Genomic DNA, 27,057 nt, shown 5'->3' on the forward strand with positions numbered 1-27,057 from the left:
GGCCGGCAAGCCACTGCTGGCAGGTTGACTTCACTGTTGCAGCTATCAGACTCCGAAGTTTCAACCTGACGGCGGGTAGTTTCCCTCTTCACCGAAGGTTGAATCAGGATATCCCTGTCCTCCGTAGGAGATGCGACGGTAATGACGACTCGATATCAAATCCTCGAAACAGTTTGCATGGAAGGAGGAATCTCCGAGTTGACAGGAGGCTGCGTGGATAATATGGACTCAGCAACGATGGATAGCCTCTTTTTGTAGGGGAGAGGATATGTCGTTGCTTGCATCCGCTTGCTCGACTTGAAAACCAGAGTCGAAAGTGAGTGACTATATGGAAATGCTTCGCGCTAGAAAATATTATGACATAAGAATCGTTAATGTCAAGAGAGCTTCCGACGTCAATAATCTTCAAACAATCTTGACTATATATTTAGCATTTCGATGTTCCATGATATTGCATTCTCAACCTCCATGTACGGCCATAGAAGCTTTCAAGATCCGCGCTCATGGACGGGCAATGTGTATCAGGTGAATTTCCACCAGGTCTAGACTAGCAAGCAACTCTTTGGCAGAAAGACATCAAATATGCTGCTGTTTTGACGTTGCTGTTTGTGCCATAGCAACCACGGAAGGCATGTCGTAATGATATACCGTATTATTACATATAATACGCCTTTACGTAGGGAGTATTTTTACTTGCTGTCTGGCCATCACGTAACAGCAATACGGCCTGATGTTGTGCGAAGATAAAGAAGGTCAATATATGGCCCATAACCAATCAGAGCAGCAACAATGATGTACCGTGTACCTCTCTAGACAAACGAATTATCTCCATATAATTCTCAACCTGCTGCATATTCTATCATCATCGCCGGATGTCTCTTCCTGCTGGCTGTTATGTCATTTGTGCCAAGAACGTCACCCTGCATGATCACGTGATGCTGGCTTTTTCTGCCAGCGAGAGGCTCTCATCACCGGCGAAAAAAGTCGCGAGCCGAGTAGCTGTTGAGGAAAAGCATATAGCTCTTACCCGCTCAGTCTCATCCTCTCCGGGCAAAGAACATCGAAAAGAGGTACATACTTCGCGCCTAGCATTGGAGCGCCCCAAACTTACGCCTCTGGCCCCCATTACACCCTCATTCTATTTCTTCTTCCCAAGAGCCCCGTTGCCCAGGCTGCCTCTCGCGCATCGCGATCTGTGCGGAGCAAGCGAAATCCGTATTGCTTTCTCTGGCCCACGGCTTGACGAAAAGCTTTCGATAAATGAGCCGGAGTATTGGCTATTGATCCACACGAGAACGCGAATTTACCGCCGCTTGTGCCGCTTGTGAAGACCGCCATCAATATTCCTCTTCGCGTCTCTGCGCGCCGCTTTGCAGCAGTCGAAATCACTAAGTCGTGCTGTCTTTTTCGAGCGAGATCCCACGGGAAACCTCAATCGCTTTATTGCAGTTTTGCGCGATCGTCGAACCTGTCTCAGTGGATGAAGGGTCACTTTCGCGACTAGGAAACCAGGAAGGGGATTGAGCTCACCTTGGAGACTCAATAAGCGATAGATGTCTAAAAGAGGAGCTGTTGGCCCTCAGGGCGACAAGGACTCCGATCTCTTTTCATTCAATATGGCGAGCACACCAGAAGAAAAGCCTCAGCGGGCGACTGCTGCGCAGATGGCACATAGAAAGTAAGTGGATGAGCCTCGTGGTTGCGATCAATTTTTCGCATCTCCTGTCATCTCTTGCGGCGTCTTTATTCACTGAATGGAGAGGGGCCACCCATCAATACCAGCCTCCCATATTATTGTTGCGTTCATTGTGTTGCTCAAATTCTTTTTTTCTTTGTCTTCATTTTTCTGTCTCCTCTCCTCTGTTACCTCAACACTTTCCACCTGAAAAGCTCTCCAATTCGCAATCGTCGATAGCGGATTTTCGGCTTCTTGTCTGTCTTCTTCGACTTGGATTGTAACTGACAAGATCGGCAGAATTAAGGATATTCGGAGACGAGCCCGCCCGAGTACGACTGCTCCAAGCGCTACCGGAGCTACATTTAGCCCTTTCAATTCTATTGATCCCAATACTGTCTCGGGCGCCCAGCCTGCGACGAACGGCTTCTCTTTCGGCCAATCTCAGTCTCACAGTTTTCCAGGAGCTAGTTCAAATCCAAGCCAGCCCATTCAGAACGGAGGATCACCGTTTGCTTTCGGCTCAGGAGGTGCTGGTTCATCGTCCTTTAGTTTCTCTACATCCTTTGGTGGATCAGGGTCATCAGGGAATCCCTTTGCGACTCTGGACACTCCTGCGCCCAGCCAACCGTCTGATACTACTGGGTTTTCGGGCTTCAAAGGCAGTATGTTCAACGTACCACCCGCCGGAAGCTCTGCTCCAGGCCAGCAGTCTCTGCCTTCGGGCGGTCTCTTTGGAAATGGCTCGCAGCAGACCACTGCTCCTGGAGGCATATTTGGAAGCACTTCCACCAGTGCACCTTCAAGCCAGCCCGTGAGAGCAGCGCCCTCCACTGGCAGCATTTTCGGCCAGAGTAACGCCACTAGCCCTGCTCCATCTACAAGTCTGTTCGGCCAGTCCACATCAGACAAGCCTTCTCCCTTTGGCCAATCCACAGCGTTCGGTAGCGATTCGATGCAGACATCTCCTGACCCAAAGGCCAATGCTGCCGTATCGAAGCCAGCCATCTTCGGGGGAAGCGCTTCTCAGCCTGCATTTGGCGCATCCACAGGCTTCGGCAGCCCAGCGGGAGGTTCCGTTTTTGGGAGTGCTACACCGGCGGCTCAACAAACTCCGTCTAAACCACTTTTTGGGACAAAGGCGACAGAGCAAGCTACTCCAACCTCGACGCCTCTCTTCGGTGCTACTTCCCAGCAACCCACAGCAGGCGCTACGGCACCTACGCCCGCATCGACCTCTGCTACGCCCACGACAACGACAGCCACGGCGCTGTTTGGTACTGCTTCGCCGGCCAAGCCTGCAACGCCGTTCCAGAATCCTTTCCAGTCTTCCAACCTTTTCTCAGGCGCGCCCTCCCCATCAGCTACGCCAAAGCCTGCAGAAGAGAAAGGACATGAAGAGAAGACAGGCGAGGCAGCCCCACCCAAGACTGGCTTCCAATTCTCCTCCACAACCGGAGGCAATCTCTTCTCCAAGAGCGAAAGCGCTGCTGCTGCGCCTTCAACGACTTCATCAGATGGCCTGTTTCAGGCACCGGCCACGGGCAGCCTGTTTGCGCCCAAGCCTGCTTCTGCAGGGACTGATAAGCCCGAGACTCCCAAGGCAAATCCTTTCAGCAGCCTTTTCGCTCCTAAACCGTCCACTACCACCCAACCCACGCCAGAACAAAAGCCTTCACCTGCTGCTGCCCCGTTTGGCTCACTCTTTTCTCCCAAGCCTAGCACACCTAATGAAGGAGCGAAAGCGGGAGAGCCAGCGAAACCGGCCGCGTCTACCCCGGCTGTTCCATCTGCAGCTCCACCGTCACCTAGCCTCTTCGCGCCGCAGCCTTCGTCTCTCTCGACCACCGCTGCGGAGAGTAAAATCCAGACACCTGCGTCCCAAGGCGTTTTCAAAGCCAATGGTGCAGCACCCGCTCAGCCAACACCTTCAGCCAAGCCTCCCGCAGTCCAATTCGCCGAGAGCTTGCGTCCGAGCAAATTGCCTACTGGAATGAGCGAACAACAGAAGAAAGATTTTGATCTTGTGTATAGTCTTCGCATGTTGAATGAATGCTTTCAACGCGAGATCGCTCGACTGAATCCTTCAACGGACGACTTCGATGCTACCTTGCTCTTTTACATGCGCGTTCGTGAAGTGATTGGTGCGCCAACCGCACCGCGCTCATATAAGCGGAAGGCTGCCGACGATGAAAGTGCTGATCTTGAGATGCAATCAGCGAAGAAAGTCAAGCCCTTCGGCACCCCCAGTACCAACATCTCGTCACCTTCCCAGAAGATGAACATCGGACCAAGCTCCATTACGACAACACCGTCTAAGCTTTTTGATACAAACCAGACCACACCAACTACCAATGGAAAAATGGCTGAGGAAAAGGCTGAAACTGGTGTTTCGGTCTCTCAGGCTGAGAACCGTTCCGATAGTGACTCTGCCACAGCTAGCATATTCGCCCGGTCTTTCTCGAAATCGAAAGCTGATGATTCAGAGGCCACAAGTGCAGTGTCTCCCAGGCCAGCTACGCCAGAGACCAATAAGCCTGCACTGTTCTCTACCACCCCGTCTGCGTCTCCGGCGAAGCCCATATTTTCTTCATCCACCACTACCAGCCAAAATGCAACATCCAGCTCCGTGTTCTCTCAATCTACCTCAACCCCTGGGCTCACGTCGTCGACAACCAGTGTCAGCACGCCTGCCCAGAATCTATTCGCCCCGAAGCCCACAGGTGATGGGAAAACCGAGGCGCCAGCCGCCCCCAAATTCGGTACCGGCACTGCGACGAACTTTTTCGCTCAGTTCAAGTCCATTGCCGATAAAAGTGCTGAGAAGGAAAAGGAGAAGCGCAAAGCAGAAGATTTCGACTCCGAGGAAGAAGACGAAGCTGAATGGGAACGGAAAGACGCCGAACAGCAGCGCAAAAAACGCGAGGAGTTGGAGGCTCAGTCTAAAAAGCGCGCCAAGTTTGTTCCAGGCAAGGGGTTCGTGTTTGAGGATGAGAGCAGCGATACTACGGAATCCAAGAAACCAGCAGAGACATCTACTTCGACTGCCAGTTCATCCGTCTTTGAAGCAAAGCGAGACACTGCGGCCAAAGCGAACAATATCTTTGGTCATCTCTCTGCGACCCCATCAGAGGTAGAAGAGGATAATGATGCTGACGATACTGAAGAGGCGTCAGCTGCTGGGGAAGATGCTGATGAAGAGTCTAAAGAGTCCTCTCTGGTACCGGCGAGCGACCACGACGGTAGTCGGGATGCGGAAACCAGCGAAGCAGACTCCAAAGCCGTCTCGGTCAGCGGAGCCGAGTTCTCTGCTAATGACAGCAGTGACGACGGCGATTTTTCTAGAGCTCTGACGAAGTCAAAACAAGCCTCGAGCGGTGGTAAAAGTTTATTTGATCGGGTTCAGCCTAAGCCGCAAACCGACGAGGAACCAAAGAATCCCTTCTCTTCCCTCTTTAGCCCTTCGTCCAAGTTCTCTTCTTCCATGACGACTCCTGGGACGTCCACCCCGAATCCCTTTGACTCACCCAGTACCCCTGCACCCGGCCAAGGTGATTCTGCCGAAACTAAGCCAGCATCTAGTATCTTCAAGTCTTCAGTTAACACGAGCGGTGGTCTTTTTACTTCCGGACCGGCAAGTACTGGAACGAGCACGCCGTCCATCTTCGGTCAGAGCTCGTCGAAACCAGCAGGTGACAAGACCTGGAAGCCAGATTCTCCCATCAAATTCGGCGACTCGACTGCTACGGCAGCTTCGACCACGTCGAAGCCTGATTCTGGGCCGGCCGCTCAATCAACCGACTCCTCAAAGCCATTCTCTACTCTCTTCGGCGCGCCAGCCGCTGGGGCGAAGGCGTCTGGCAGTGGACAGCCGGCCCTAGGGTTCTCCTTTGGTGGTCCGTCACAGCAAAGCTCTTCCTTCCTGGCGCCTTCCACCGTCACTTCCGCTACTGGCAGTCGCGCGTCGACCCCCGGAATGACCTCCGATACTGGCGCGGAGGAGTCTGGAGATGGAGAGGCTGCCGAATCTCTACCCCAGGTTGATCTTGCTCGCAGCAGAGCGGGCGAAGAGGACGAAGACATTGTGATAGAGACACGGGCGCGTGCATTGAAGATCAAGCCTGGCGCAGGCTGGGAAAGCCAGGGTGTTGGTTATCTTCGTGTTCTGAAAAATCGCAACACTTCTCGCTCTCGCATCATCTTGAGAGCCGACCCAAGTGGCAAGGTTGTCCTGAACGCAGCCTTGTTGAAGGATATTAAGTACACCATTAACGCAAACAGTGTGCAGTTCCTGGTTCCTCAGGCTGAAGGCGCCCTGGAACAATGGGCTGTTAGAGTGAAAGGGAAGGAGGAAGCTGAGCGTTTGCATTCTGCAATTGAAGAGTCCAAGGCGTAAGCACAAGCTGTGTTTACATATCACGAATCGGCGTTGTACATTTGGTCTATTTCGAACACTATCGCGGCTTTTTCTTACGGCAGTTTACACCGATTCCGTCCGGCCATAACCGTGATTCCCATGGCTTATGCAGAAGGGCCCCGAAAGCCGATGCTTGTATTTTTCTTTCCGCCAAGGAATCATAGTTGACATGCGATTTCTTTGATTCGGACTAACCTACTTTGTATCTGCGATTGTCATGTCAAGTTTGTCTTTTCTACCTGGGGACCGTATTTTGTCCATTCTTCCTCATGTCTTTTTGGACCATGAGCACTCGAAGTTGGCGTCATTTTGTTGAACCATTTTTGCATTCCATATCCTTCCTGCCGCCCCATTTTCCCACATTCAGATCATGGCCTTGTGTGTAACTATTTCGCATTTCAATTACACTGCGTCATCAGCATCATGTTATTATCTATGGAACAAGACAGGCGCCTTAGCATAGCGTGTGGGTTCGAACCATTGCAATGCATCCTCCATGTAAAATTTCATTCATACCTTATCTTTCATCCTTATCCACGGATTCCCTGGCGTTGTTTCTGTGGCATGGCGCACATTGAGGTGTGAGTCCTTTTATAATTTATGGAGAGTCTGAATCTCAGTGAAGTCATCTCAAGGATAGAGTCTCGTATACATGCCGTCATCCCAACCGCATATATCACATACCCTACGAGGATAACTGTCTCTTACTGCTCTGAGTCAAGGATACCATAAGGGAAGCCCTTTAGAGGCAGCCATGGTTGAATAATCTCATTCCCAAGGATTGACTTAATCAGTCAATCTACCCAGTACCTACTTATCCTTGGGTAGATAGCTTCGGTATCCCTAAACGATTGATCAACGAAGCCTTACCTTGGTTTCTTTCACTGGATACATGCGTCGCTCTTCTCAACTTCCTCTCCCTTTTCCACCCTTCTTCTTCCCTCTTTTAAAGATCTTACCGGTCATCAAACACCTATCACTATTCTGAGCTCTGGACAGCCCTCAGTATAACAATAACTCACTCCAGAATCCCAAAAGACGTGGTCTTCGAAGCAAAGCCAAAAATGGAAGAACTGACCCAGCATACCATTCCCTTTACTAAGTTCATTCATCATTCAGCACGCGGATTCAAAACTTGGCAAGAGCTTTGCACAGACATCCGAAGAGAGGTTCTCCAAGCACAATCCTCAACGGAAATTGCCTGCACTTCGGTTTCCCCCGACTGGGGCCCAGTGATTGTTCACTCGCTAGACGAGGACGGCGACATCGAACGCTTGAACGCCGCGTAAGTGAACAATGCCAATCGTCTCTATATTCCTTGCTGATCGTGCTCGGCTCAGCATGAACTACAACTCTGTCACAGAGACCTTGCTAGCCAAAGTTATATCTACCCGTCTCTTTGCATGTCATTTTAACTGGATGCGTATCCAGGAAGGCGACTGGCGCAGGAAGAATCTTGTCATTGACGGTCACATGCGTCTTCTCACAGTATTGGCAAACGCCAGTCAGTCTTCAGCTATGGGTTGTATGGTGTACTGTGTTGCTAACTCGGGGTAGCCCATGGGCGATTCGAGGCCCCGTACTCGGGTTCGAGGAAGACACCCACCTTCTGTATGTGTCCAGACAATCGATACCACCCCTCATTCGTAATCGAGTGCGGAGATACCGAGTCCAAAGAGCGGCTCCTGGAAGACATGAGACTCTGGCTTATCGGTGCCCGTCCATTTATCAAGGTCATTCTGATAATCATATATGCTCGCAGAGGCAACACCAATCAAGTGGAAGGCAGAGCTGAACTCTACGTTCGAGACGCAAATGGCGACCCAGTCCTCCAGGAAGAAGCAGTGCGTTGTCTGCCCTTACTATTGCTGACCAGGGCTCATCATGATAATAGACCATCTTTCCTGCGACTCAGTCTGAGTGCTCAGTTGGGATCAGTGCCGGAGATCTCTTCGGCCCAGTTCTCCCAGAAGGTCTGCAAGCCGACACAGTTCTCCCCCTTGAGCATCGATATCCTTCGAAAGGAGGCTCGTGATGCAATGGTGCACATGGACTTGGTGCCTGCAACTTAGCGCAGAAATATGCTGGTTTGGATTCAGAAAGAACTAGATTATCGCTGAGTATTAGGGTTCTACTGATATTTGATGTTCGCTAGCACTATCTCACGAATATGAAACCGTTGATGATACGACACCCTCTTACTCGATCAGACAAAGACCATTTTTATAGGAACGAACTACTGACGATACTTTTCTTCAAGCAAGAGGGTATAAGGAATTGAATTAAAGGATCTCCTGGTAGTCACGTCGACTATAGTTCCTCTGTAGTCTCGCATCAATCGATACAATCCTACCCAATAGGTCCCACATGATGGTATTTCACTCCGTACTCCCGAGCCTGAAAGAGAAGCACCGACGACCGAAGCTACAGCGGAAGGAAAGAAATTTTCATTTCATGGAAATTTTTTTATTGTTCCAAGTCAACCGTAACACAAGACCCGAGCAGGAAGCGATCCATTTATTCGTCAACAACGGCGGTGTGCAGACCCTTGGCGTCCTTGACGTTGACGGCCTGGACGTAGGAGTAGAGTCTCTCCTTGGCGCCCTCCTCGTCGTTACGCTTGCGGGAGATGCGGACACGGAGGCGGAAGGGAACGCCCTTGACACCGGCTTCCCAGACCTTCTTGTTCAGCTGGGGGTCGAGGCGGACATCCTTGGTGCCCTGATCACGAACGTGACTGGTTAGCTGTATCCCATCTCGTCACTTCCTGAGAAAGAACTTACCATAGCCCGCTCAGCGAAGGCGCGGATCTCCTTGATAGCACGAGGAGCGCGCTTCTTGAAAGTAACACCGTGCATCTATAGATCGAGCAAAAAAAGGAGAAATTAGTCTTCCGCCCAAATGCCATCTGGTAGAGTGAATCTGCGAAGATGCTATTTGCGGCCATAGAGGTGGACTTCATCAAACTATTTCTTCTTTTTTTGTGGTCGTGGTATTGTGTATGTTCCTCCTCTTTCCTTGGGGTTCGGATTTCAATCCCCAAGAGAAAAAATCTCGCACAAGCCCTTCTGCAGCGGATTCCTCCTCACACACAAGGTTGTTTCGAGATGTTCCCACACGTTGTTCTCCGTCCATGCCTCAGGGTTTTTGGATCCGCAAGGTCGCAAAGAGTCGGTCGATTCATTGACCACGGAATTGTGTGCAAAGGAAATCAAAAGCAAAGGTCCAGCGTCTTCAACGTACTCTCTTGTGCATGTTGATGGTGTACTCGCGGGTGACAACGTCGGCGATGGCCGAACGAGTCTTCTTGCCGGTGGTCTTGACGGTGCTGGACATTTCTGGAACAGTACGAAAATAAAATGTCAGTAATCTTCAGTTCTGGGGAAAATAAACTGCGCGACACAAAGATTGCGGAATTGATACTGACTGAATGGGCTGACACAGAACGTCGGCTGTCGTTGGCGATGTGGTCGACTGTCGAAGGAATTGGGATTTTCGGATGTCGTTTTTTTGGTGGTCGAAATTCAGTGTGGCTCGCTTATCGTCCGGCAACACTCTGATTGGGTGGTTGTTGTCACGTGATGCTACACTCTCCGCCGCTAATCGAGACTGTGTTGAGGCTACGCTAATGCTTCTTCATACCTAGTTGTTGTACTCCGAATAGGCAGTATTTGTTGGAATTGATGTCTATTAGTCATAACTCATCTATCACTAGCCCGGGTTGTTTTCTTCTCTCAGAACGCAACAACAATTGTATCCTCTAAGCGTGTCATTTCTCAGCGCTCACATCAGGGTATAGGTCAAAACGTCGCTGAGAATAGACGGGGATGCCCTTCCGAGTGTTCTGAATAGACTCGTTATCCAGGTCTGCGTAGATAATCGTCTCTGTCTCGGCCGCTTCTGCCAGGATCTCCGCATTAGGATTGACGATCAGACTGTGACCCCAAGCATGGTATGTTGCGTTCGTATCCCGAGCCGGGCTGCACAAGCCAACATAGATCTGGTTGTCAACCGCGCGGGCGCGACCAAGGAGGGCCCAGTGAAGAGGCCCAGTAGTCATATTGAAGGCGCCAGGGTAAATCAGCGCGAAAGCTCCCTTGCGCGCTGCGATCATTGCCGACTCCGGGAAACGGATATCGTAGCAAATGGCAAGACCAATCTTGCCATATTCTGGGAGATCGACGAGGGTCAACTGGTTTCCAGGCGAGAGTACTTCGCTTTCCTTGAACGTAATCTTTCCGGGGATGTCAATATCGAATAGGTGCGTCTTGCGGTGTGTACCAATGAGAGAACCTGTCGGCGAGAACACAAGGGAGGTGTTGTAATACTTCTTTGTCGAAGTGTCCAGCTCGGGTATACTGCCTCCTACCAGGTACGCCTGGGCTTCCGCAGCGATGGCCGACAGAGCATGATATGAGGGGGATTGTTCTTTCGTGGGAGGCGACGGGAGTAGTGTCTCGGCATACGAAGGGAAATATTGTGTTCCATACGGCGAGTTGAAGCATTCAGGGAGAACGATGAGCTTCGCGCCTGCTTTTGCAGCCTCAAGGACCTTGGTCCTTGCGTGAGAGAGATTCACGGCTTTGTCCGCACCTATAACCGAGTAGAATGTTAGTATTGGCTGAAGGGATCATGGAGGCTTGGGGGATCGTAGCATACCTGAAGCCAGCTGCACTAAGGCTAGCTTAAGAGGTTGTTTCAAAAGGGCAGCCATGACTGACAAATAATGCAACGATTGTTGGCAGGTTGAGGTTATCACTAGTTGCACCGATGCGGGGAACTTCATGATAAATGGGGTCGAAGTGGCGGCCGATCCCGCTGCTTTGTCCGTTATCAGCGTAGCCTTCGAGGGCTTCCAGAACTTCGAGCTTTTACTTTATTTCTTGTATTTAGCCCAGCAGCTGTCTAGATAGTAGAATAGGCAACATCTTAGCTTTTCCTTTGAGTTCTTCTTCTGTAAGTACCGCATCCTACAGTCTAGGTACCATGGTTAGACAGGCATTTCCTACGTAAGTGAGAAAAGTGAATATAAGATATCCAACTTTCTCTCACCTTACTCCCAGACTCTTCTTCATCACTTTGAGAACTTTTCCTTACCTGAATATAAGTCATATCTCCCTCTCTCTTTACTGCCTCTCCCTTTTCTCACCTTCACCTTTTTCCGTCTCGGTTCTTGGACAAATAAGAGCTACTGATCGTTCTCCTCCTTATCCTCCATCTTGGTCACGATCTCGATCTCAGTCTTCATCTTCACTTTCATTTCAACTCTTTTGTAGTCTGGCTAGCTCACGATGGGGGACTCAACACCCCAAATGCCGCAAAGACGCAGCGGGCTTAGAAGCGAAAAAGAGCAGAGGGAAGTTGTCTGGCCTGAGTTTATTCACCATTCAGCTACCGAATTTCGCACACCACAACAGTTGTTCAGCGACATCCGCAAAAAAATCCTTAACACAAACCATTCTGCAGAGATCACATACTCCTCCGTCCCTCCTGACTGGGGTACCTTGATCGTTGACTCCATAGACTCCCACGAAGACACTGAAAGGTCCAACGCGAAGTAAGTTACATTGTCAAATCATATCTACATATATTCCTTGCTGGTTGTGCTCATCTTGTGTTCAGAATAAACTACAACACCGTAACACAGACGGTTCGGATTAGGATCATGCCAACGCTTCTGCATGTATGTCACGGTAATTGGATGAGAAATGTGGAAGCCGACTGGCGAGAACAGAATCTCGTCACAGATCGGCAGCTGAGGAATTTGACAATGCTCATGAGCCCATGTGAGCATTCTGCTGCTATCCTATACGATATTGCTAACTCTGGACAGTGCAATCACGTTTCGCTGGCCCTTACGCCAACTCGAGAAAAGAACCGGATTATTGCCTGAAGCCAGACAATGAGTATCAACCTTCACTCGTTATTGAAATGGGATGGTCAGAGTCACACCGGGAACTTATGGAAGATGTGAGACTATGGATGGTGGGGGGCCGTCCATATGTCAAGATTGTCATAATCATCAAGTTCGCGCGTAGGGGAAGAAGCAATGAAGTAACTGGAAAGGTAGGTTTGTATGTGCCGGATGCAGCAGGAAACCCTGTGCTCCAACAAGAAGCGGTAAGTATTATCTTCCCTTTCAACGGCGGGCCGAGAGATGATTTAACATCATAATAGGTCATATTTCCAGCCAACGCGACTGGCGTCTCTCTTCACATTACTGCTGGCGATCTTTTTGGATCTGCTCTTCCGCAAGGCCTGGCGACCAATACAGCTCTTCCGTTGAGCATCGATTCTCTCCGGCACGAGGCCGGCAAACAACTTGTCCATATGGGAATGGTCCCCGCCACGTAGATCTGATGGTGTCGTAGCATTGTTCATCCTCCGTCAAAGCCATAAACGAACAGACTCCAGGATACCAACGAAACACGGTTACTTGAGACGTAAGGGAGAGGGCGAATAGCAAGTCGGCTTAGTCAGCGAGTCTGGCCCCTGAGGCATCATATGCACGGAGCACTCTCTAGCTTTTCCTGTGTCGATTCCAATTTAGATACAAAGTGTTCATAAATAAATATGGAGAAAAAGGGGCAAACGAGACTCCCTTATCATCTCCTGTGTCTCTCCTTCCATTATTCTTTTCTTCTGGTCCTTGATTATCGAACCATGGATAGCCGGAGGGTGCCTTTCTTCTGCCCACCAACCATCAGTCTGTAATTCTCCTTCCGCCGGTGAGACAGCGTCACAGCCGCCCACTGATTCCCCACGGCCTTCGCCTATTCCGTTCATTTTGCCCCAGGGTTCGGACATTCTGTGGGTTTAAGGCCTTAAACAGCCTTAAGCGCCCCAGTGCCACTCTTTTTGCTTTTCTTCTTTCTCATTTTTACTGTCTAGCGTGGTTTTTCTTTTTCCTGCAGCACAGCGGAACGGGAGAAGTCCGAAGTGGCCAATCTGGGTAGTGTCTAGGCTCTATAATAAGTTGCCCGAGACGCGCTGCCGCCTGATACTTCAATTCTGGTGATTCTCAGCACTCATTACCATCAGATGATCTAGGCATATACAAAACCAACTGGCCATTACACAACGCTCGTTACAGCCGGTTCGAAGGTTAAACACGGCGTCATGTTCGAGGACTTTTCCTTCTCTTCACCGTCGTCCACCAGACCTCCGCGGCTGGCGTTCGACGGGGACGATCGACTCATGATTGATGGTGATGGTTCTATGATCTCGCCATTGTCCTCTCGGTGCCCCTCACCTAGATCGACGTCGTCGCAAAAATTTCCTCGGAGTTTGCATCACTCGCGATCATCACACTTTCGCTCCCCTCAGCCGCCTACATCTGTGCCGTTCTCCGCTTACGACGGCAAAAGGCTCTCCATCAGCACATTGACAAGGAAGCTCCATGAGCATACTATCCAGAGCCAGTCTCAGGAGGAGAGAGTTGACGACGTACCCACCTCGCCGTCAACGCCCCGGTCGGTGTCCGATATGGGGTCGGTATTTGGGCAATTTCATGGGTACTTCCTGACGCCTCCCGACACGGACCATGACGACGAGGGATACTGTGACTCGGCGTCGATGGCCTCTCTCTCACCCTCATTGTCACCTCATCAGCAATCTCCATTTCTTGGAGCCCTATCCGCCCCGCTGGACTTGACGCCGCAGGGCGGGGCTCTCGAGGGCCTGTTGAACAGTGGACTTGATACTACGATGAACATTCGGGCACATCGACAACATATCTCCCGCCTGCAATGCAATCCTTCAGACATCGAAGCCATTCGACGGGCTCTTATTTCTGAAGAGGAGCCATCGGAGTTCAACCCATCCAACGAGGACGATTGTCATCCAAGCTCACTACCCCCGCAGCTGTCGCCCCGTAGGCGGGCTGTCACGCTCAGCCGGAGCCGTTATCGACCGATAACCGCCACTTCCGGACTTTCTGATACATCAGGGGTTGAGCATCGGGACCGCCGGAAAAGCACTGCTGGCGTTCCTTCATCTCACCGTATCGAAAAGAACTATTGCCTGTCATCGAGCCGGGATTACCGCAAGAAAAGCGATCAAGGTTTGAGAAGGAAGAGTCTGGTCAGCGCCGCCTTGGCCTCTGTGGTTGAAAAGGCACCGCAGTCGACTTGATCTACTAGGATCTACTACCCGTTGAGAGGCTTTTCTTTCTACTGTACATATTGAGATAGATACCCGGCCTGTATATACTTCGTCAGAGCGTATCAACTTGTTCATTTCACGTCCACGTATGCGTCACTCTCGTCCTGATCCTCTCGCAACCCAACCAACCGTCGAGACTCCTCCCACAATCTCTCCGCGCTCTCCTGATCCCAAATATGCATCGCATACCCAGGATCAACCGTCCGAAAACCCGTCTTCGCCGGTCCCGATTCCCTACAATCCTCCAAATACTTCCCGCCTTGCCCTTCCCACTCCCTCCCCACAGCCGCCACCACAACCGTCGCAGCCCCTTGCTCATCTGTCTTCAGATACGGCCTCATCCCAGGCTTCCGCCACTCGTCCATCACCCCATCATCCACAAACTTCTGCAGCCCCGTGAAAATCAGCCCCGGATGCACACTAAGCCCATGCAGCCCCTGCTCCCCAAACCGCCTCTCAATCTCATTCATCATATAGATATTCGCCGTCTTGCTCTGCGCATACGCCAGCGCACCGTCATATTTCTCTCTCTCGAACTGCAAATCCCCAAACCGGATCCCGCTCTTCCGGTGCGCTGACGACGTCACGCCTACCACCCGCGAGTGGAACTGTGGTGTCGCAGACCGCAAAAGGATAGGTTTTAGGAGCTCGAAGAGCAGGAAATGGCCGAGGTGGTTTGTGCCGAATTGTGTTTCGAAGCCGTCCTCTGTGCGGCCTTCTGGTGTGGCCATTACGCCGCCGTTGTTGATTAGGATGTTGAGTCGGTCGCTTTGTGAGAGGAAGAGGTTCACTGCGTGTCGGATGCTGGAGAGGCTGGCGAGGTCCATGTGGAGGATGCGGATCTCACCTTGGGAGGAGGAGAGTTTGCTGTCTTGATCGGAGGCAGTGGTGGAGTCAGAGTCAGACGCAGGGGCGAGGAGGTCGGCCAGGACGTGTCGGGCTTTGGGGATGTCGCGGACGGTGAGGAAGAGGGTTGCATTTGTTTTGGAGAAGGCGCGGGCGGTTGCGGCGCCGAGGCCGGAGGAGCAGCCTGTGATTAGGATGACTTTGTCCGGCAGGGCGTGGGTGAGGTTCTCGGACTCGATGATGGAGAGGGCCGTTGGGTGGTTTTCCATATTTTGGTCAGTTCAGTGTTCGCTTTTGAGCTGAGGATGTCGACTGTGAATGACTGGGGTTTCGTCTATGGGTTGGATATTCATGATGAACCAACCCAGGGCTTGGTAACTAACTACGTCAGAATGGCGACGCACCTTACCACACCGGAGGATGAAGAGATTAAAGTATATACCAGGCTAATCTATCGCAATGAAACAGAGACCAGCTCCAGGCTGTCATATAGGAACCCACTCACACCGCGGTGTCTCGGACACAGCACTGTCAACCTTTTATCATCGAAAAAGCCGGCCCCTCCGCAGGGAACGCGCAAAGCTGCGTAACTTTCTAAACGGATTGCGATTCCCGCGCTTCTTCCGATGTGATGAAGACCTCTTGTTCGATTCGCTCCGCTGCATCTCGTCATACTTCATCGCGATTATATCGTCCGTGGTGCTCGTCCATCCTGCCCCGTCGTAGGACGCTAGAACCGAGTACCCCGGCTCCCCGAGTTCACTTCCGTATGATTGCGCCGTCATCGGCCTGGACTGCGGAGGCGAGCTCCACTTGTGCGACTGCGGAATATCGGTCTCATTTCCCTTTAGTCGTTCAGAGATGGATGGCATAGGCTGATACGGTATGTCGCCGATGAGTTCGTAGTGGGCTCTTTCTTCGTCGGCGTCGGAGATGTAATGGTCGTGGTCCGGCTTGTGATCATGGGTCGCCTCAATGGTTTCGTCATGCTCCAAGATCAAGGTCTCGCTCTGAGGCCGTGTTGCGTTGAACGAGTCCCGCTGGTCGTCTGTGATGGACGAATTATCCACGTCTTCGATGTATGAGACTATCCGGGCGAATTTCAACGATTCATGCGGATTAAGGATTTCAAACGAAGTCCCCTGATGCTCAACTGTGGCGGTTGGACGTCGCAGTTCCAGCAGCATCGAATCTGAGCGGGCCTTGGTATGTCTGGGAGTGAATGTTTGCTCCTGTGACTCTGGCTCTGGGAACCGGGCGAGCCTAGCTCGGAAAGTCTCCTATATCTCATCAGCGCAGGTAACCGTGTGGTTTGCAGCAAACTCACCAGCAATTGATGCGGACTATGCAGGGGACTCGGACGGAGCGTTTGCTCTGAAGTGTTGATATCTAAGAAACTGGATGGAAAGGAAACTATATCCGTTAGCATATCACCACATCGTATGACAACGATTAACACGTACGGAGTGATTCATCAAGCCCAGGCCCATTCTCACCTCGGTATGAGACGGGACTGGGCGTATATGATGGCGACAGCGGAGGCGGGCTCGACGCCGCAGATGAGACGGAAAACGAACACAACGGAGGGGTCAAGCTCGTTTGGCTTTTGTTCAGATCCAAGGCTGCGTTTTTGCGCCGTAGGGTCTTCCCGCCGTTGCGATTGAGGGCGATGAAGCCGTCATCCTGCGAAAGAAACCTCCGGTAGTGGTGCAGGGATAATGCTCCCGGATATCCCGGCTTCGGCGTTGCGGCATCAAAGGCGGTCGATGAAAAAGAAGGAGAGTCCAGAGTTGGAGATTTGATAGACTGTTTTAGTGGGGGTGAAGCTGGAGAGGTTCATGGCAGCCGCTTTGCCAGATTTGATGGTCATGATCGAGATCCATGATAGCTTGTCTTTTTGAAGGTGAAAAGATACGCTCGTCCCGCTGAGAAAGACCTTAGAAATAAAGGAGCGATAATAGAAAGCCTGTCAATTGAAGCAGGCCACTGTCTGAAGGCATTGAGGGTACAAGTACAGGTAACGTGAGGTCAGGATATATTCCGACCGTTAGGGCCATGAATCAAGACAAAGAAACAGACATTATTGTTCTGACCTTCCGCAGTCAGACTATAAACAAAAAAGGAGAGAAGAAGAAAGGGGGACGAAGAGGTTGTAAAAAGATAAAAAGAAGAGACAGATGGGCCCTGGACAAAAAAAGAAACAAGCAAACGTCACATTGCCAGGTCAAAATCAATAATCAATCATGGAATTAAAAATAACCAGCCATGTATTGATTTTCTTCTGCATCAAGGGAGCCCTGTCGCTGCTTCTGGGCGCCACATAGAAGGATTAAGACCACTCACTTGGAATAATGAACACGCACTATGCAGTAGCCCCTTTAAATATTTAGATAGATTTGATATTGATTAACTTATTGTGGAGAGAATGACAGCTATGTCTGTTGCCCTCGGAGTGTTTATTTTTTTTTACTAAAGCTGCTACTGTTAAAAGACCACCTGACTCACCGGCGATTGCCCCTGATTAGATTGTAAAGGAGGATTCATAGATGAGCAGATTATAACATTACTCCTGGATTCAATGACGGACATCCTTCAAAAGAGGCCGATCCGAGTACTTTCCCTTAGAGGATGCTGTCATAGCCATGGATGGAGTAATAGAGCTTGACAGTGTCAGAAGTATGTGAGCACTCTAGCAGTACGTGGCTCACAACCTCAGGTTTGCATCCCATGGCAGAAATCAAAGAGCTTTAAGCACCTCCATTATAGATCAAGCATGGCAACAGCATATCCAACTCAATAACCACAGCAAAAGCATCACAATAGGCATATTTGGTCATTGGATATCCTCTGTTCTTCAGCGATGACAGTTTAATGGGGCAAGGCATTTCAATCCCTTGCTCCGATCATGCCACTAATGTTTCATCACGGGAATGGTTTCAGCTGGTTCTATACAAATTAGCCAGTTAGTGTCAAAGGATTCATAAGTACCGTACTTAGCCAGAAACACAGCAAGAATGATAACAGTAAGCTGATGTAAGAGCTGCATTCTCTGCCAAATATCTCCATTTAGAGATATGCATCTTCAGGTACAGTGGTATAGGATGACATCCATTTAGCAAATATGCTCTGATTTGTCACTGGTTTGGGACACAAAGCTGTCGACTGAGGTGGTTATGCTGCCTAGTACTCAGTGTCATGTCTTTATCAGCCAGACTTGGGGGATTGAACTTACTGACTTTTGATCCAGCATGCTATGGACCGTAGTCTCCAGAGTACGTGGACTGTATTCTCCATACTGGGGAGAGCGAGTGAGCTCCCTATAGTTAGTTTGCATCTGGGAGAGAAGCTAAAGTCATCAAGGAGCTTGACAGGTAAGACTCAGAGAATCACGGTAATAGCAGATGTTACTAATTGAGATAAACGAATACAAACAGCGGCACTATGACAATAACCCTATTAATTTGCCTGAAGAGTATAGCATCATGTCTGCACGCACTCGATCAATCCACGCACAACCCAAAGAGACTCACAATAGCTAAAGCGGCACCACATCAGGCTGAATATACATTAGAGAGCATCAACAGTCGAAAAGGCTAGCGCACATGCAACCCAAAACGAACTCGACCCTCGAACTCGGCCGCATCCAATCGCCAGCCTCAAACCCACCCAAAACAGCGATGACCAGTCGTCTACAACCCTCACCATCAACCGTCATCCACTGAAGTTCACAACTTCAAATGAACGATCATCACACCCGTCACAGAATCACAGTTCACAGTTCCACACCACCTAGTTGGGAACTTGGGCACCAGGAAACGTGGCCCCAATGCCGACACAGAATCAACCACACCCTCGTCACACCAGATGACCCCTCAATTTTTCTTTTCGATGACGATCCACTTGGCCCTCGATCAACCGTGATTGATCACTGGTCTTTCTAGTGCTACTGCCAGGAACTGCAAGCCATCTTTGTTTCAGTTTGGGCTTTGCGAGCACCCACTAACGAAGAGAGTTAAGCCTCCTGGTAGGGATCTGGAGGCGAAAGTCGCTTCTGGGGGTTTTATTCGTCGCTGGCCCTTGCAGTAGCCTTTCATTGCGGGCCCCGGCTTACTACAGACTTTTTCAATGGGAAGACATCGACAATGATGACGATATTATTGTCTGACATCAACTTGAAAGGGTGTGGCAGCGGCACATGTCAAACGGCCCAGGAGAGGAATTCGTTGGGCTGGGTGAACCGCACTGACACTCTGGCATTGCTGTGTCTGTGTAACTTTGAAGGCGAATAAAGAAGGGCCTTGGTTCTTTTCTAAGAATCTACCGGATTGTCAGAACAGGCAGCCCACATCTACAGAACCTATCCTCTTCAGGTACAGAACCCTCTTTACTAGAACAACATAGAGCAATCTCATTCCAGTTCATTTGAAGATTAGCAAGTCGCTGAGTTCATCATATGCAAGGCTAGTAGACAAAAATCCCAACACCAATCTATGCTTTGACGGGAATCTGAACAAAGTCGTGAACATTTCTCAAGTCATTCATCATCGTAGACAGCATTGATCTCAACGGCCCGCCTGTCAGCTAATCAATATGTACCGGGAACAGTCTGGAAATGGGGGATATAGAGCAGGAAAAAAAGTAACAATCATAGCATAACGGCATGGACGGCTCGTCTGAGATATGCGCAATGAAAATAAGGTATCATCTTGGTCAAAATAGCACAAAGTAAGGTCAAACTGCCCAACATGGTCGACAATCTTAATGGCGTTTATATTTCTAAGCAGAAAAGTCAGCAAGCAAACTTGAGAGACATAGTTCACCACGACACTTACATCTTCGATCTTTCGGCGATTGCTCGGGTCCAAAGTGTTTCCAGCCCCGAGGAGCGTCTGCCCAACGGCCTTAGAGACTCCAATCGCTGGTCGAAGAATGACGGTTGGAGCACGTTTAAAAACGGCCCTAGCGGCAGCTTTCGCGCTACCACTCTCCACAATTTCGCCAGGAACAGCAACAACGGCATCACGGGCGAGAAGCAAGTCCCTTTCCAAGCCGCGGAACGCGCCCGGAGGCCTTGTACAACACCCACCGGTTGATCTGCATAGGGCGAGATCTTGTTCGCCTCCTCTTCGTCAATCATGTCTTCTTCGGAACCCAGTGTCGGCGCGGTCGGTGTGGTCAGCATCTCCTCAGCTCCTTGCAAAACCGTTTGAGTGCCAATGGCAAGCTTGGCACCAAGCTTCACGAGTTCATTCGAAGTGGTCTTGGCAAAAGCGAGCGCCCCTTTCTGGATGCTTCGGACGATCCGGCCGTCCTTGCGATACTCTCGCATAGGAACCACGACGAGGTCTTTAACACCGCCTCCCACGTTGACTAGAGATCTGATGGGAGCCAGGCCAGCAAGAACACCCGGAAGTTGATTTCTCTTGATGTCTGGCATCCATATGTCATTTAGTGTCTGACCCAGTTTATCAAAACCGGACACTCCATAAATGATGACATGCCGCATGACCATATCCGCGCCATCAAGGACAAAGAAGTTCATGAACTCAGTTGTCCGGCCTGACCTGAGCCCAGCGTAGTCTACGCGCTTGGGCTTGAAGTCAAGTTTGACAGGCACAGCGTTGACTTCCACTCGTTGCAAGAACGGAATGTCCGCGGGTGAACTAGGTGTAGGTGCAGAGTCATCCCTGAACTCAAAGAATCGGCAAATAAAATCAAGGGCATCCTGGTCTACGTGCAGTCTCAAAGGGAGAAGAGTTGCCTGTAACATGTTAATACAGCTGTTTAGATCACACAACCGGGTAACAAAATGCTGACCTTGAGAACAAGCTCGGACGCTGCCAGCTCTGGAACAGGCCGCACAGTCAACATTTCCAAATGAACCATACTGGCCCCACTTTCCCTCTCGCCTGCCTCATGCATATACGTCGCGAACTTCTTCCATGTTGACGTAGGAACGTGGTCGAAGATCTCCAGGTCGTTCACACGCACGTCGAGCGAACTCTGCGTCTCTTCAGAGCCAGGAGGGAAGACGACGAAATCCGCGCAAATGCCTTTCAGCTCAAACGTCATCTTGTGATATTTACTCCTATACAATTTCAGCCTTCTTCCTCTATACGAAGGCGACCGGCCTTGACGCGCCGTGGCCCCAGTGACAGTGGTAGTTGTCGCATAGCTGCCTGTCTCGCTGGCAAGATCGTCAATGTTACGATTGATATCGTTGCGAAGCTCTCGAGGATCCTTGTTTGCAGGAATTCCAATATATATGGAGTTGAACAGACAGTCGCCGATAACCGATTCCTCTTCTTCCTCGAAACCTGGTGAGGTCCGACTACCGGCTCGGGCGCGCCGCTCCGTGGCTTTCTTCTCCACGTCCTTCACAGCTTTAGAAATAGTATCTCTGGTTCGCTGCCAGTCGTAACCATCGAACAGATTCCAGATAATATGAGCATCCCGGACTCTTATCCGCAGCGGACTTTTACGGATCTTTGAGTCGTCGGTTAAACCATATGTGTTCTGAGTCGAATCCCAACGATGAGCCGTTCCTCCCACAGCAGAATGGTTGGCAAAATGCTCTTCCTTGAATTCGAGATCGGAGACGCTGGAGGATACATAGTACTGCGAATGGAAGCTGTCCAAAAGATCATTCGACCCCGATGGCATTGCGCTCTCATTGGGGGACAGGTTATCTGGAGCTGACTTCACCGGATAAAAGTCGCTCACATACTCAAGCTCGTCTTCGATGCGTGGCCCTCCGTCCTCGGGCTCAACAATAGTAGGAGCTTCCGGAATCTCTGCCTGCTCAGGTGGCGGATCCATGGCAAATGCGTCTCCAGAAAAAGAAGCCAGCATATCCTCTATAGGCAAAACTTCAGTCCGATATTTGACGGTCACACTTGGCGGTGTGGGAGGCTGCAACCCATTTATGATGCTGATGAGGGTCTGCGTTGAATCGGCACAGGTCTCGAGTATCAATAATTCATCCTTGAGCTCCACGTCTAACGACTTCGTCCCGTCATCGTCCAGCTGCATCAATTTGACGGTGGCCATTGCCGACGATATGGAAGATACCGGGACAAACCCCATATCGATGAAGGACTGAATTTGGTCGCTCTGCGGAATTGTTGATCTACCACGGTGAAGATTTTCCGCCAAACCCATGTTTTTGGCATCATCAATGACCATGATAGACGCCTTTTTGAGATCCAGCATTGCTTCTGAACACCCACTATCGGAAATAGCCGCTGAAAACTTAGCATTCGTTAACACAACCAGGCCCTTCGCCGCTGTACCGCGAGGATTTAGCCCAAGGATGCAGTCCCGTAGGGCAAATGCAAGCCTGCTTGGCTTTGCGGACGCTTCCCGGTCTTTTGAACCAATTGAAACTTCAGAAGCGTTTCGCTGTAAGTGCTGCGATTCGGCAATATTGGCCAAAGAATTGGCCATATTGGCAGCGACATCTCCTGTCGTCTGGTCCTCACTCAGCCCAAGGAATGCGATGATCGACGGTATGGTGTATTCTACGCGTAAATTGTGAGATTTGATCTTGATAGTTGGATCCATCTCATCGGCGATGTAGCGAGCCATCAGTATGGGAAGTTGGCTCTGGTTCTGACCCTGGTTGCTGCTCGCCGGTAGTGCTTCACCCACGAGCTCCTCGCTCCCGTTTCGGACGACTTTGATTGTACCCAGTTGCGCAGCGATGAGAGACGGCATGCTGATATAAGCAGCCTCAGCGTTTCTGAGATACGTCGTGATATTTCCGACAGGGCCACCCAGGTAGACTTGAGATTCAAGTTCTCGAATGAGAGTGAGAGTGAGGATGCCTGGGCGATCATCTTCGGGTAGATACTTTGCGACGGTAGATAACCTGCCCAATTCCTCTCCAAGCAGAGACAGTGACTCGAGGTCACTGGTGCGCGAGACGACGATCTTCGCACCCGCAACTGTAGTACGAAGAACGGAGCCTTGTCTACGCTGGCGGAACAGCGTGTCTAACATAATGTCGTCGTCTTCGTCATACTTATCTTTCGACGGTGTTATTATGGCCAGTAGCCGGTCCAGATCGGGTTCCTTGGGGGTGTAGAGGTACTCCACGCGGATGTTGCTCAGGTTGATTTTTGCCGGCGCATCTCTTGGATCGTCAAGAGGTAACGGCCCACTCAACTTGGCTTTGTCAATCTGCACGCCTATACCCTCGAATCGGCTGACAACCTTGACGGCAGTCGTTTTCAACCTGAGATAATGTGTCTCACCAGCAACATCAAGAACGATTCCACCGACTCGAGCATTCACCTTCCAGGAGAGTTGGGGATTGGCTTGAAGGTTATTCTCAGGCGGCGGTGAGCTCTCGAAATGAACGCCACGAGCCCGTCGTGGAGAATCCTTCTTCATGTTTCTACCGGTGGAGACAGATGAGATTGAATTTCCGAGCTCCAGGATAGTACTGAGGCCGCCAACCCGCCCGACGACTTCCTCCAGGCGCTGAACATTAAGATATAGCCGGAGAGGAAGTGTTGTAATGGTGAGGCTTGCAGAGTCGGAAGACTTGGTCAGAGAAAGAGAGAAATCACCATTCACAGGTGATAGGACATCTCTTGTGGACTCCCGCATCTTCAAGCTTTCACTGAATGAGATCAAGTCATCCGAGGCGAAGCCGAATACGAACTTTGAGACGTCTAGGCCAAACTTTGTAACATTTTTATCAGCCGAGTAGCGGGCTGTTAGACCTGATGCCGTCGCTCGTAGAATGATATCTTCATGGGACAAGCCAAAAAGTGACGAGGAATGGGGGTCATAGTCGCCGAGACCATATGTTTGACCGGGAATGTGATCAACGTATTTGATGCAAAAGTTATGGAGAGTGAGAGCGAGACTGTGCCGGGCCTGCACAGGTTCTGGAGCGGGCTTTGCACTGGAAAAATCCCGGCCGTCACCACCAAAGGCATGAAATACCCTTTGGCCGGCCTTGACAACAAGCCACCCAATTGCATTATCGAATCGCACATCTACAGATGATATTTCGACAGCAATGTCACCCGGCTGAGATTTCGGGATGGGTTCGTGGTCGGCCTTGTTTGCTTGACGAGGCGGCGGCCTGGGCAGGGTGCCCTCGAATGAAGCGGCTGAATTGATCGAGTCGCTGCGAAGCCGTGCGGAAGCATACATGGTGGAAGAGAGCAATTCGGATTCGGCTGATGAATGACCGGAACGCATTGCTGAGTCTTTCAGGCGGTCACTTGCTGAATTTACGTCTGCTGAACGGACAGTCTCATCCGCATGACGTCTATCTTCATCAGCAGGGATGGATATCGATATTCGATCAATATGGAGAAACCGCTTGGCAACATCTGAAAGCTTGCTCAGCGTAGGCGAGAGCGGTGTCAAATCAGATTCCCGTGCCTCAGACGGGCACTCACTTTGTTCGCCGAATGATCTTGTCTCTGTAAGGGTCGAGGCCGCCTGAGCAGTGAGCTTTGGTGTAGATATAAAAGTTTCGTCTTGCACATCCTGTTTCGCACTTGCCGCGTCTGTTGGCTCTGTGCCTGCGTGCACATCTCGTACGACTGTTGACTCCGGCAGATCCCAAGCGCCTGGTATATTGGGAACAAAACTTCTACTTGAACCTTGACTGATAGCACTCATGTACATACTCTGAGCCTCTTCATTTGAGAACAGCTTGGACTCAGAAAGTTCGCCGCCATGGGCAAAATCAGATGAGCCCACGCTACCAGCTTCCGAAGGAGGCGCTGTTTGCCTGTCTGAAGTTTCTCTAGAGGGTAAGGATCCTGAAAATGAGGAGGCACCATGTGACACATCCCGAGTTACGACGTGATCAGTCTCGAGGTAAGGCTGACTGCCGCGTGGGGAACTGTCCACAAAGGATCCATCACCGTAATGTGAGAAGGGAGCTGTATGCTCCGTGTCAATGTCTGACGGTGAAGTCTCGCGGTGCATGTGCACCTCAGGTGTCTGAGGGCGCGGGGTTTCACTGCTGGGAGGAAATTGATCATCTTGAGGCACGAGGTCCTCTGGTGGTTCTAGATCATCGTCATGCAACTGAGAGTCAATGACGGAGTCAAGATATGCAGGGTTGTCTAATAGTTTATCATCGTCCAAAAACTGCTGCGAGTCTTCCAGATCTCCATCACTTCGATCCTCATCGTCGGTATCGGCATCAGAAAACCGCCCATCGTATGTGTAGGCGGATCCTTCCATTCGACCCACACCGGGCTCTTCTATATCCTGAATCGAATGATCTTGCGGCGGCTCCAAGATTGTTGATCGCGTCATAGCTAGGACGGAGTCCGCATCGGATGCGTGCCCGGGCAAGGGTGACGGAATCCTGCTCGAAGGCTCGCTTGACTTTGGCTGCACGGGTGTAGTCGGCGAAACAGGCGGGGCGAAGCGGGAATAATTCGAGAAAACTATCGGTTCAGATATCAAAGCCATGTTGATGTCAGAAATAACGATGGGCCGGTTCCGGATACGGGAATGCTTCTCATCCTCAAGACTGGACGTAGCGCTGCTCACGGCACCAACGGAGACCTCCCGCACAGTAAGAAGTCCCGTCACGATATCAGGTTTATTCTCCGGTTCTCTCTTGACGACTCCCTCCTGCTTCGCTTCCATATCGACTCGTATTGAAACATTCTCGACCTTGACCTGCAGGCGCTCCGCGACTCCCTTCAAAAAAGCAGCAACAAAACTGGGCAGCGATACACCCTCGTTTCCTAGGCCAAGTTCCTCCTCATCGTCGCTGATGGACGCTGATGTACGGTGTAACACCTGTGATCGAGATGTGATAGCAGCTTGTAGTTCCTCTTTTTCCTCTTTCGGTTCGGCATCGAGGAACGACTCCGCAAGATCGGCCGGAGTCGGAAGAATGTGATCGCCACTAGAGTCATGGGTACCAGCTTGAGACGGCCTTCGACTATTCGGATTTCCATCCTTTGCTGCGCCGAAAGATTCTTCTGATGGTAGTCGGAGATGCACAACGATTCCGCTAGCCTCGCAGATGATACCGCTACTGTAGATATCCGCAGGGACGGTGATCTTGAGAAACTGGACCTTAGCGCTCAGCAGTTCACTCGAGGCGGGAAGCTGAAGAAGCGTAGCTAGTTTCTGTTTAGAGATATCATAGTTGTTAGTTATATATCGTCCACTGAGCGCATGGTGGGTGGATTTGTCTAGTAGTATGTGATGTCTGCTGACGACATAAACTCACCTCAAGCCTCAGACCTATATCCCGAAGCTCGACAGTGCTTCGTTGACCCCATCGGATTCCCAGACTATCTAAATCTAGTGCTTCGGTGTCAACAAGCTCGAGCCGAGACAAGGCATATCTGAGCAACCGTTTCTGGAAGAATGAGGGCAAGAAGTAAGCCATCTTGGGCGAAAGGAGCCAACCGGCGGCTCATCTAGGAGTTTCGAATGTCATCGGAGCAGGAACATAATAAAATGAAGATGGCCGTTTTGAAGTCGGTTTTGTAAAATGGAGAATCCCGCAAAGGCAAGAGTTGACGCGGAGGGTTGATTGATTGATTGATAGGATGACGTTCGGGGGCTGATAACTAGCAGATATGATCAGCCCGCAATCGTCAGGCGGAGCTAAGGCGGAGCCAAATCACATTGACAACGTGCGTGTTTGTTGACGGTTCCTGGAGATACTGAGTTGTCTTAAACCCTTTCCTTCTAAACAAAGATTGTAAGCTTTGTGAGGGTGTCGAAAGCTCTCTGGAATAATACTATTTTGCCTCTTAACAACAGTGGCAAGTGATGTCGAGTCTACGGAGTAACCCCCAAGACCCTTGCACATCTCTAGTTCGCGGACATGCCAAGGATTAAGATGCCTGGGGAACATGGCATGTTATACCTGTTTGGGCCAAGCACCAGGCTATCCCATTTCAGCTCCCCGACATCCTGTGCTGTGACTCAAGAGATGAAATAGAACCAT

At 50.6% G+C, this 27,057-nt stretch overlaps 8 protein-coding genes across 8 annotated transcripts; 3 read left to right on the forward strand and 5 right to left on the reverse strand.

Moving 5' to 3' along the window:
- Nucleotides 1–7,156: 7,156 nt before the first annotated feature.
- P174DRAFT_418964 (uncharacterized protein) lies at nt 7,157–8,164 on the forward strand (the record flags this gene model as incomplete). Its single annotated transcript, XM_024824751.1, has 3 exons — nt 7,157–7,377; nt 7,433–7,596; nt 7,650–8,164. The coding sequence occupies 3 exons, from the start codon at nt 7,157–7,159 to the stop codon at nt 8,162–8,164; spliced, it is 900 nt and encodes a 299-aa protein (XP_024683588.1).
- A 309-nt stretch (nt 8,165–8,473) lies between these two features.
- P174DRAFT_439663 (60S ribosomal protein eL31) lies at nt 8,474–9,376 on the reverse strand. The gene is made up of 3 exons (XM_024826864.1): nt 9,336–9,376; nt 8,876–8,950; nt 8,474–8,813 (listed from the first exon to the last, which is right to left on the reverse strand). Exons 1-3 carry the CDS (start codon nt 9,345–9,347, stop codon nt 8,610–8,612), a joined length of 291 nt encoding a protein of 96 aa, XP_024683589.1. The 5' UTR covers nt 9,348–9,376; the 3' UTR covers nt 8,474–8,609.
- Nucleotides 9,377–9,759: 383 nt separating this feature from the next.
- On the reverse strand, nt 9,760–10,876 carry P174DRAFT_403405 (carbon-nitrogen hydrolase family protein). Its single transcript, XM_024823987.1, has 2 exons — nt 10,752–10,876; nt 9,760–10,685 (listed from the first exon to the last, which is right to left on the reverse strand). The coding sequence occupies exons 1-2, from the start codon at nt 10,804–10,806 to the stop codon at nt 9,862–9,864; spliced, it is 879 nt and encodes a 292-aa protein (XP_024683590.1). The 5' UTR covers nt 10,807–10,876; the 3' UTR covers nt 9,760–9,861.
- A 149-nt stretch (nt 10,877–11,025) lies between these two features.
- On the forward strand, nt 11,026–12,694 carry P174DRAFT_386113 (uncharacterized protein). The gene is made up of 4 exons (XM_024823289.1): nt 11,026–11,649; nt 11,715–11,878; nt 11,926–12,212; nt 12,270–12,694. Exons 1-4 carry the CDS (start codon nt 11,384–11,386, stop codon nt 12,444–12,446), a joined length of 894 nt encoding a protein of 297 aa, XP_024683591.1. The 5' UTR covers nt 11,026–11,383; the 3' UTR covers nt 12,447–12,694.
- A 318-nt stretch (nt 12,695–13,012) lies between these two features.
- P174DRAFT_122050 (uncharacterized protein) lies at nt 13,013–14,276 on the forward strand. Its single transcript, XM_024821072.1, has 2 exons — nt 13,013–13,063; nt 13,151–14,276. Exon 2 carries the CDS (start codon nt 13,212–13,214, stop codon nt 14,223–14,225), a length of 1,014 nt encoding a protein of 337 aa, XP_024683592.1. The 5' UTR covers nt 13,013–13,063; nt 13,151–13,211; the 3' UTR covers nt 14,226–14,276.
- P174DRAFT_121933 (short-chain dehydrogenase) lies at nt 14,276–15,606 on the reverse strand. Its single transcript, XM_024821071.1, has 2 exons — nt 15,544–15,606; nt 14,276–15,471 (listed from the first exon to the last, which is right to left on the reverse strand). Exon 2 carries the CDS (start codon nt 15,368–15,370, stop codon nt 14,327–14,329), a length of 1,044 nt encoding a protein of 347 aa, XP_024683593.1. The 5' UTR covers nt 15,371–15,471; nt 15,544–15,606; the 3' UTR covers nt 14,276–14,326.
- A 37-nt stretch (nt 15,607–15,643) lies between these two features.
- On the reverse strand, nt 15,644–16,591 carry P174DRAFT_367212 (uncharacterized protein; the record flags this gene model as incomplete). Its single annotated transcript, XM_024822158.1, has 2 exons — nt 15,644–16,381; nt 16,565–16,591. 2 exons carry the CDS (start codon nt 16,589–16,591, stop codon nt 15,644–15,646), a joined length of 765 nt encoding a protein of 254 aa, XP_024683594.1.
- Nucleotides 16,592–19,496: 2,905 nt separating this feature from the next.
- atg2 (putative autophagy regulatory protein Atg2) lies at nt 19,497–26,904 on the reverse strand. Its single transcript, XM_024831727.1, has 4 exons — nt 26,329–26,904; nt 20,919–26,225; nt 19,934–20,862; nt 19,497–19,877 (listed from the first exon to the last, which is right to left on the reverse strand). The coding sequence occupies exons 1-4, from the start codon at nt 26,488–26,490 to the stop codon at nt 19,679–19,681; spliced, it is 6,597 nt and encodes a 2,198-aa protein (XP_024683595.1). The 5' UTR covers nt 26,491–26,904; the 3' UTR covers nt 19,497–19,678.
- Nucleotides 26,905–27,057: the final 153 nt, after the last annotated feature.

The sequence above is a fragment of the Aspergillus novofumigatus genome, assembly GCF_002847465.1.
Source record: "Aspergillus novofumigatus IBT 16806 chromosome Unknown P174scaffold_3, whole genome shotgun sequence".
In the NCBI taxonomy this organism is placed as follows: domain Eukaryota; kingdom Fungi; phylum Ascomycota; class Eurotiomycetes; order Eurotiales; family Aspergillaceae; genus Aspergillus; species Aspergillus novofumigatus.

What these genes read in the sequence shown, in the direction of transcription:
- P174DRAFT_439663 (XM_024826864.1), bottom strand. An exon ending in CCTTCGCTGAGCGGGCTATG is followed by an intron (nt 8,814 to 8,875) that starts GTAAGTTCTTTC and finishes GTTCGTGATCAG; the next exon opens with GGCACCAAGGATGTCCGCCT.
- P174DRAFT_403405 (XM_024823987.1), bottom strand. Translation starts at nt 10,806, where the DNA reads ATGGCTGCCCTTTTGAAACAACCTCTTAAGCTAGCCTTAGTGCAGCTG. An exon ending in CTTAGTGCAGCTGGCTTCAG is followed by an intron (nt 10,686 to 10,751) that starts GTATGCTACGAT and finishes ACTCGGTTATAG; the next exon opens with GTGCGGACAAAGCCGTGAAT.
- P174DRAFT_386113 (XM_024823289.1), top strand. Translation starts at nt 11,384, where the DNA reads ATGGGGGACTCAACACCCCAAATGCCGCAAAGACGCAGCGGGCTTAGA. An exon ending in ACTGAAAGGTCCAACGCGAA is followed by an intron (nt 11,650 to 11,714) that starts GTAAGTTACATT and finishes TCTTGTGTTCAG; the next exon opens with AATAAACTACAACACCGTAA. An exon ending in CTGTGCTCCAACAAGAAGCG is followed by an intron (nt 12,213 to 12,269) that starts GTAAGTATTATC and finishes ACATCATAATAG; the next exon opens with GTCATATTTCCAGCCAACGC.
- P174DRAFT_122050 (XM_024821072.1), top strand. Translation starts at nt 13,212, where the DNA reads ATGTTCGAGGACTTTTCCTTCTCTTCACCGTCGTCCACCAGACCTCCG.
- P174DRAFT_121933 (XM_024821071.1), bottom strand. Translation starts at nt 15,370, where the DNA reads ATGGAAAACCACCCAACGGCCCTCTCCATCATCGAGTCCGAGAACCTC.
- atg2 (XM_024831727.1), bottom strand. Translation starts at nt 26,490, where the DNA reads ATGGCTTACTTCTTGCCCTCATTCTTCCAGAAACGGTTGCTCAGATAT. An exon ending in ATATAGGTCTGAGGCTTGAG is followed by an intron (nt 26,226 to 26,328) that starts GTGAGTTTATGT and finishes ATCTCTAAACAG; the next exon opens with AAACTAGCTACGCTTCTTCA. An exon ending in CGTCCGAGCTTGTTCTCAAG is followed by an intron (nt 20,863 to 20,918) that starts GTCAGCATTTTG and finishes AACATGTTACAG; the next exon opens with GCAACTCTTCTCCCTTTGAG.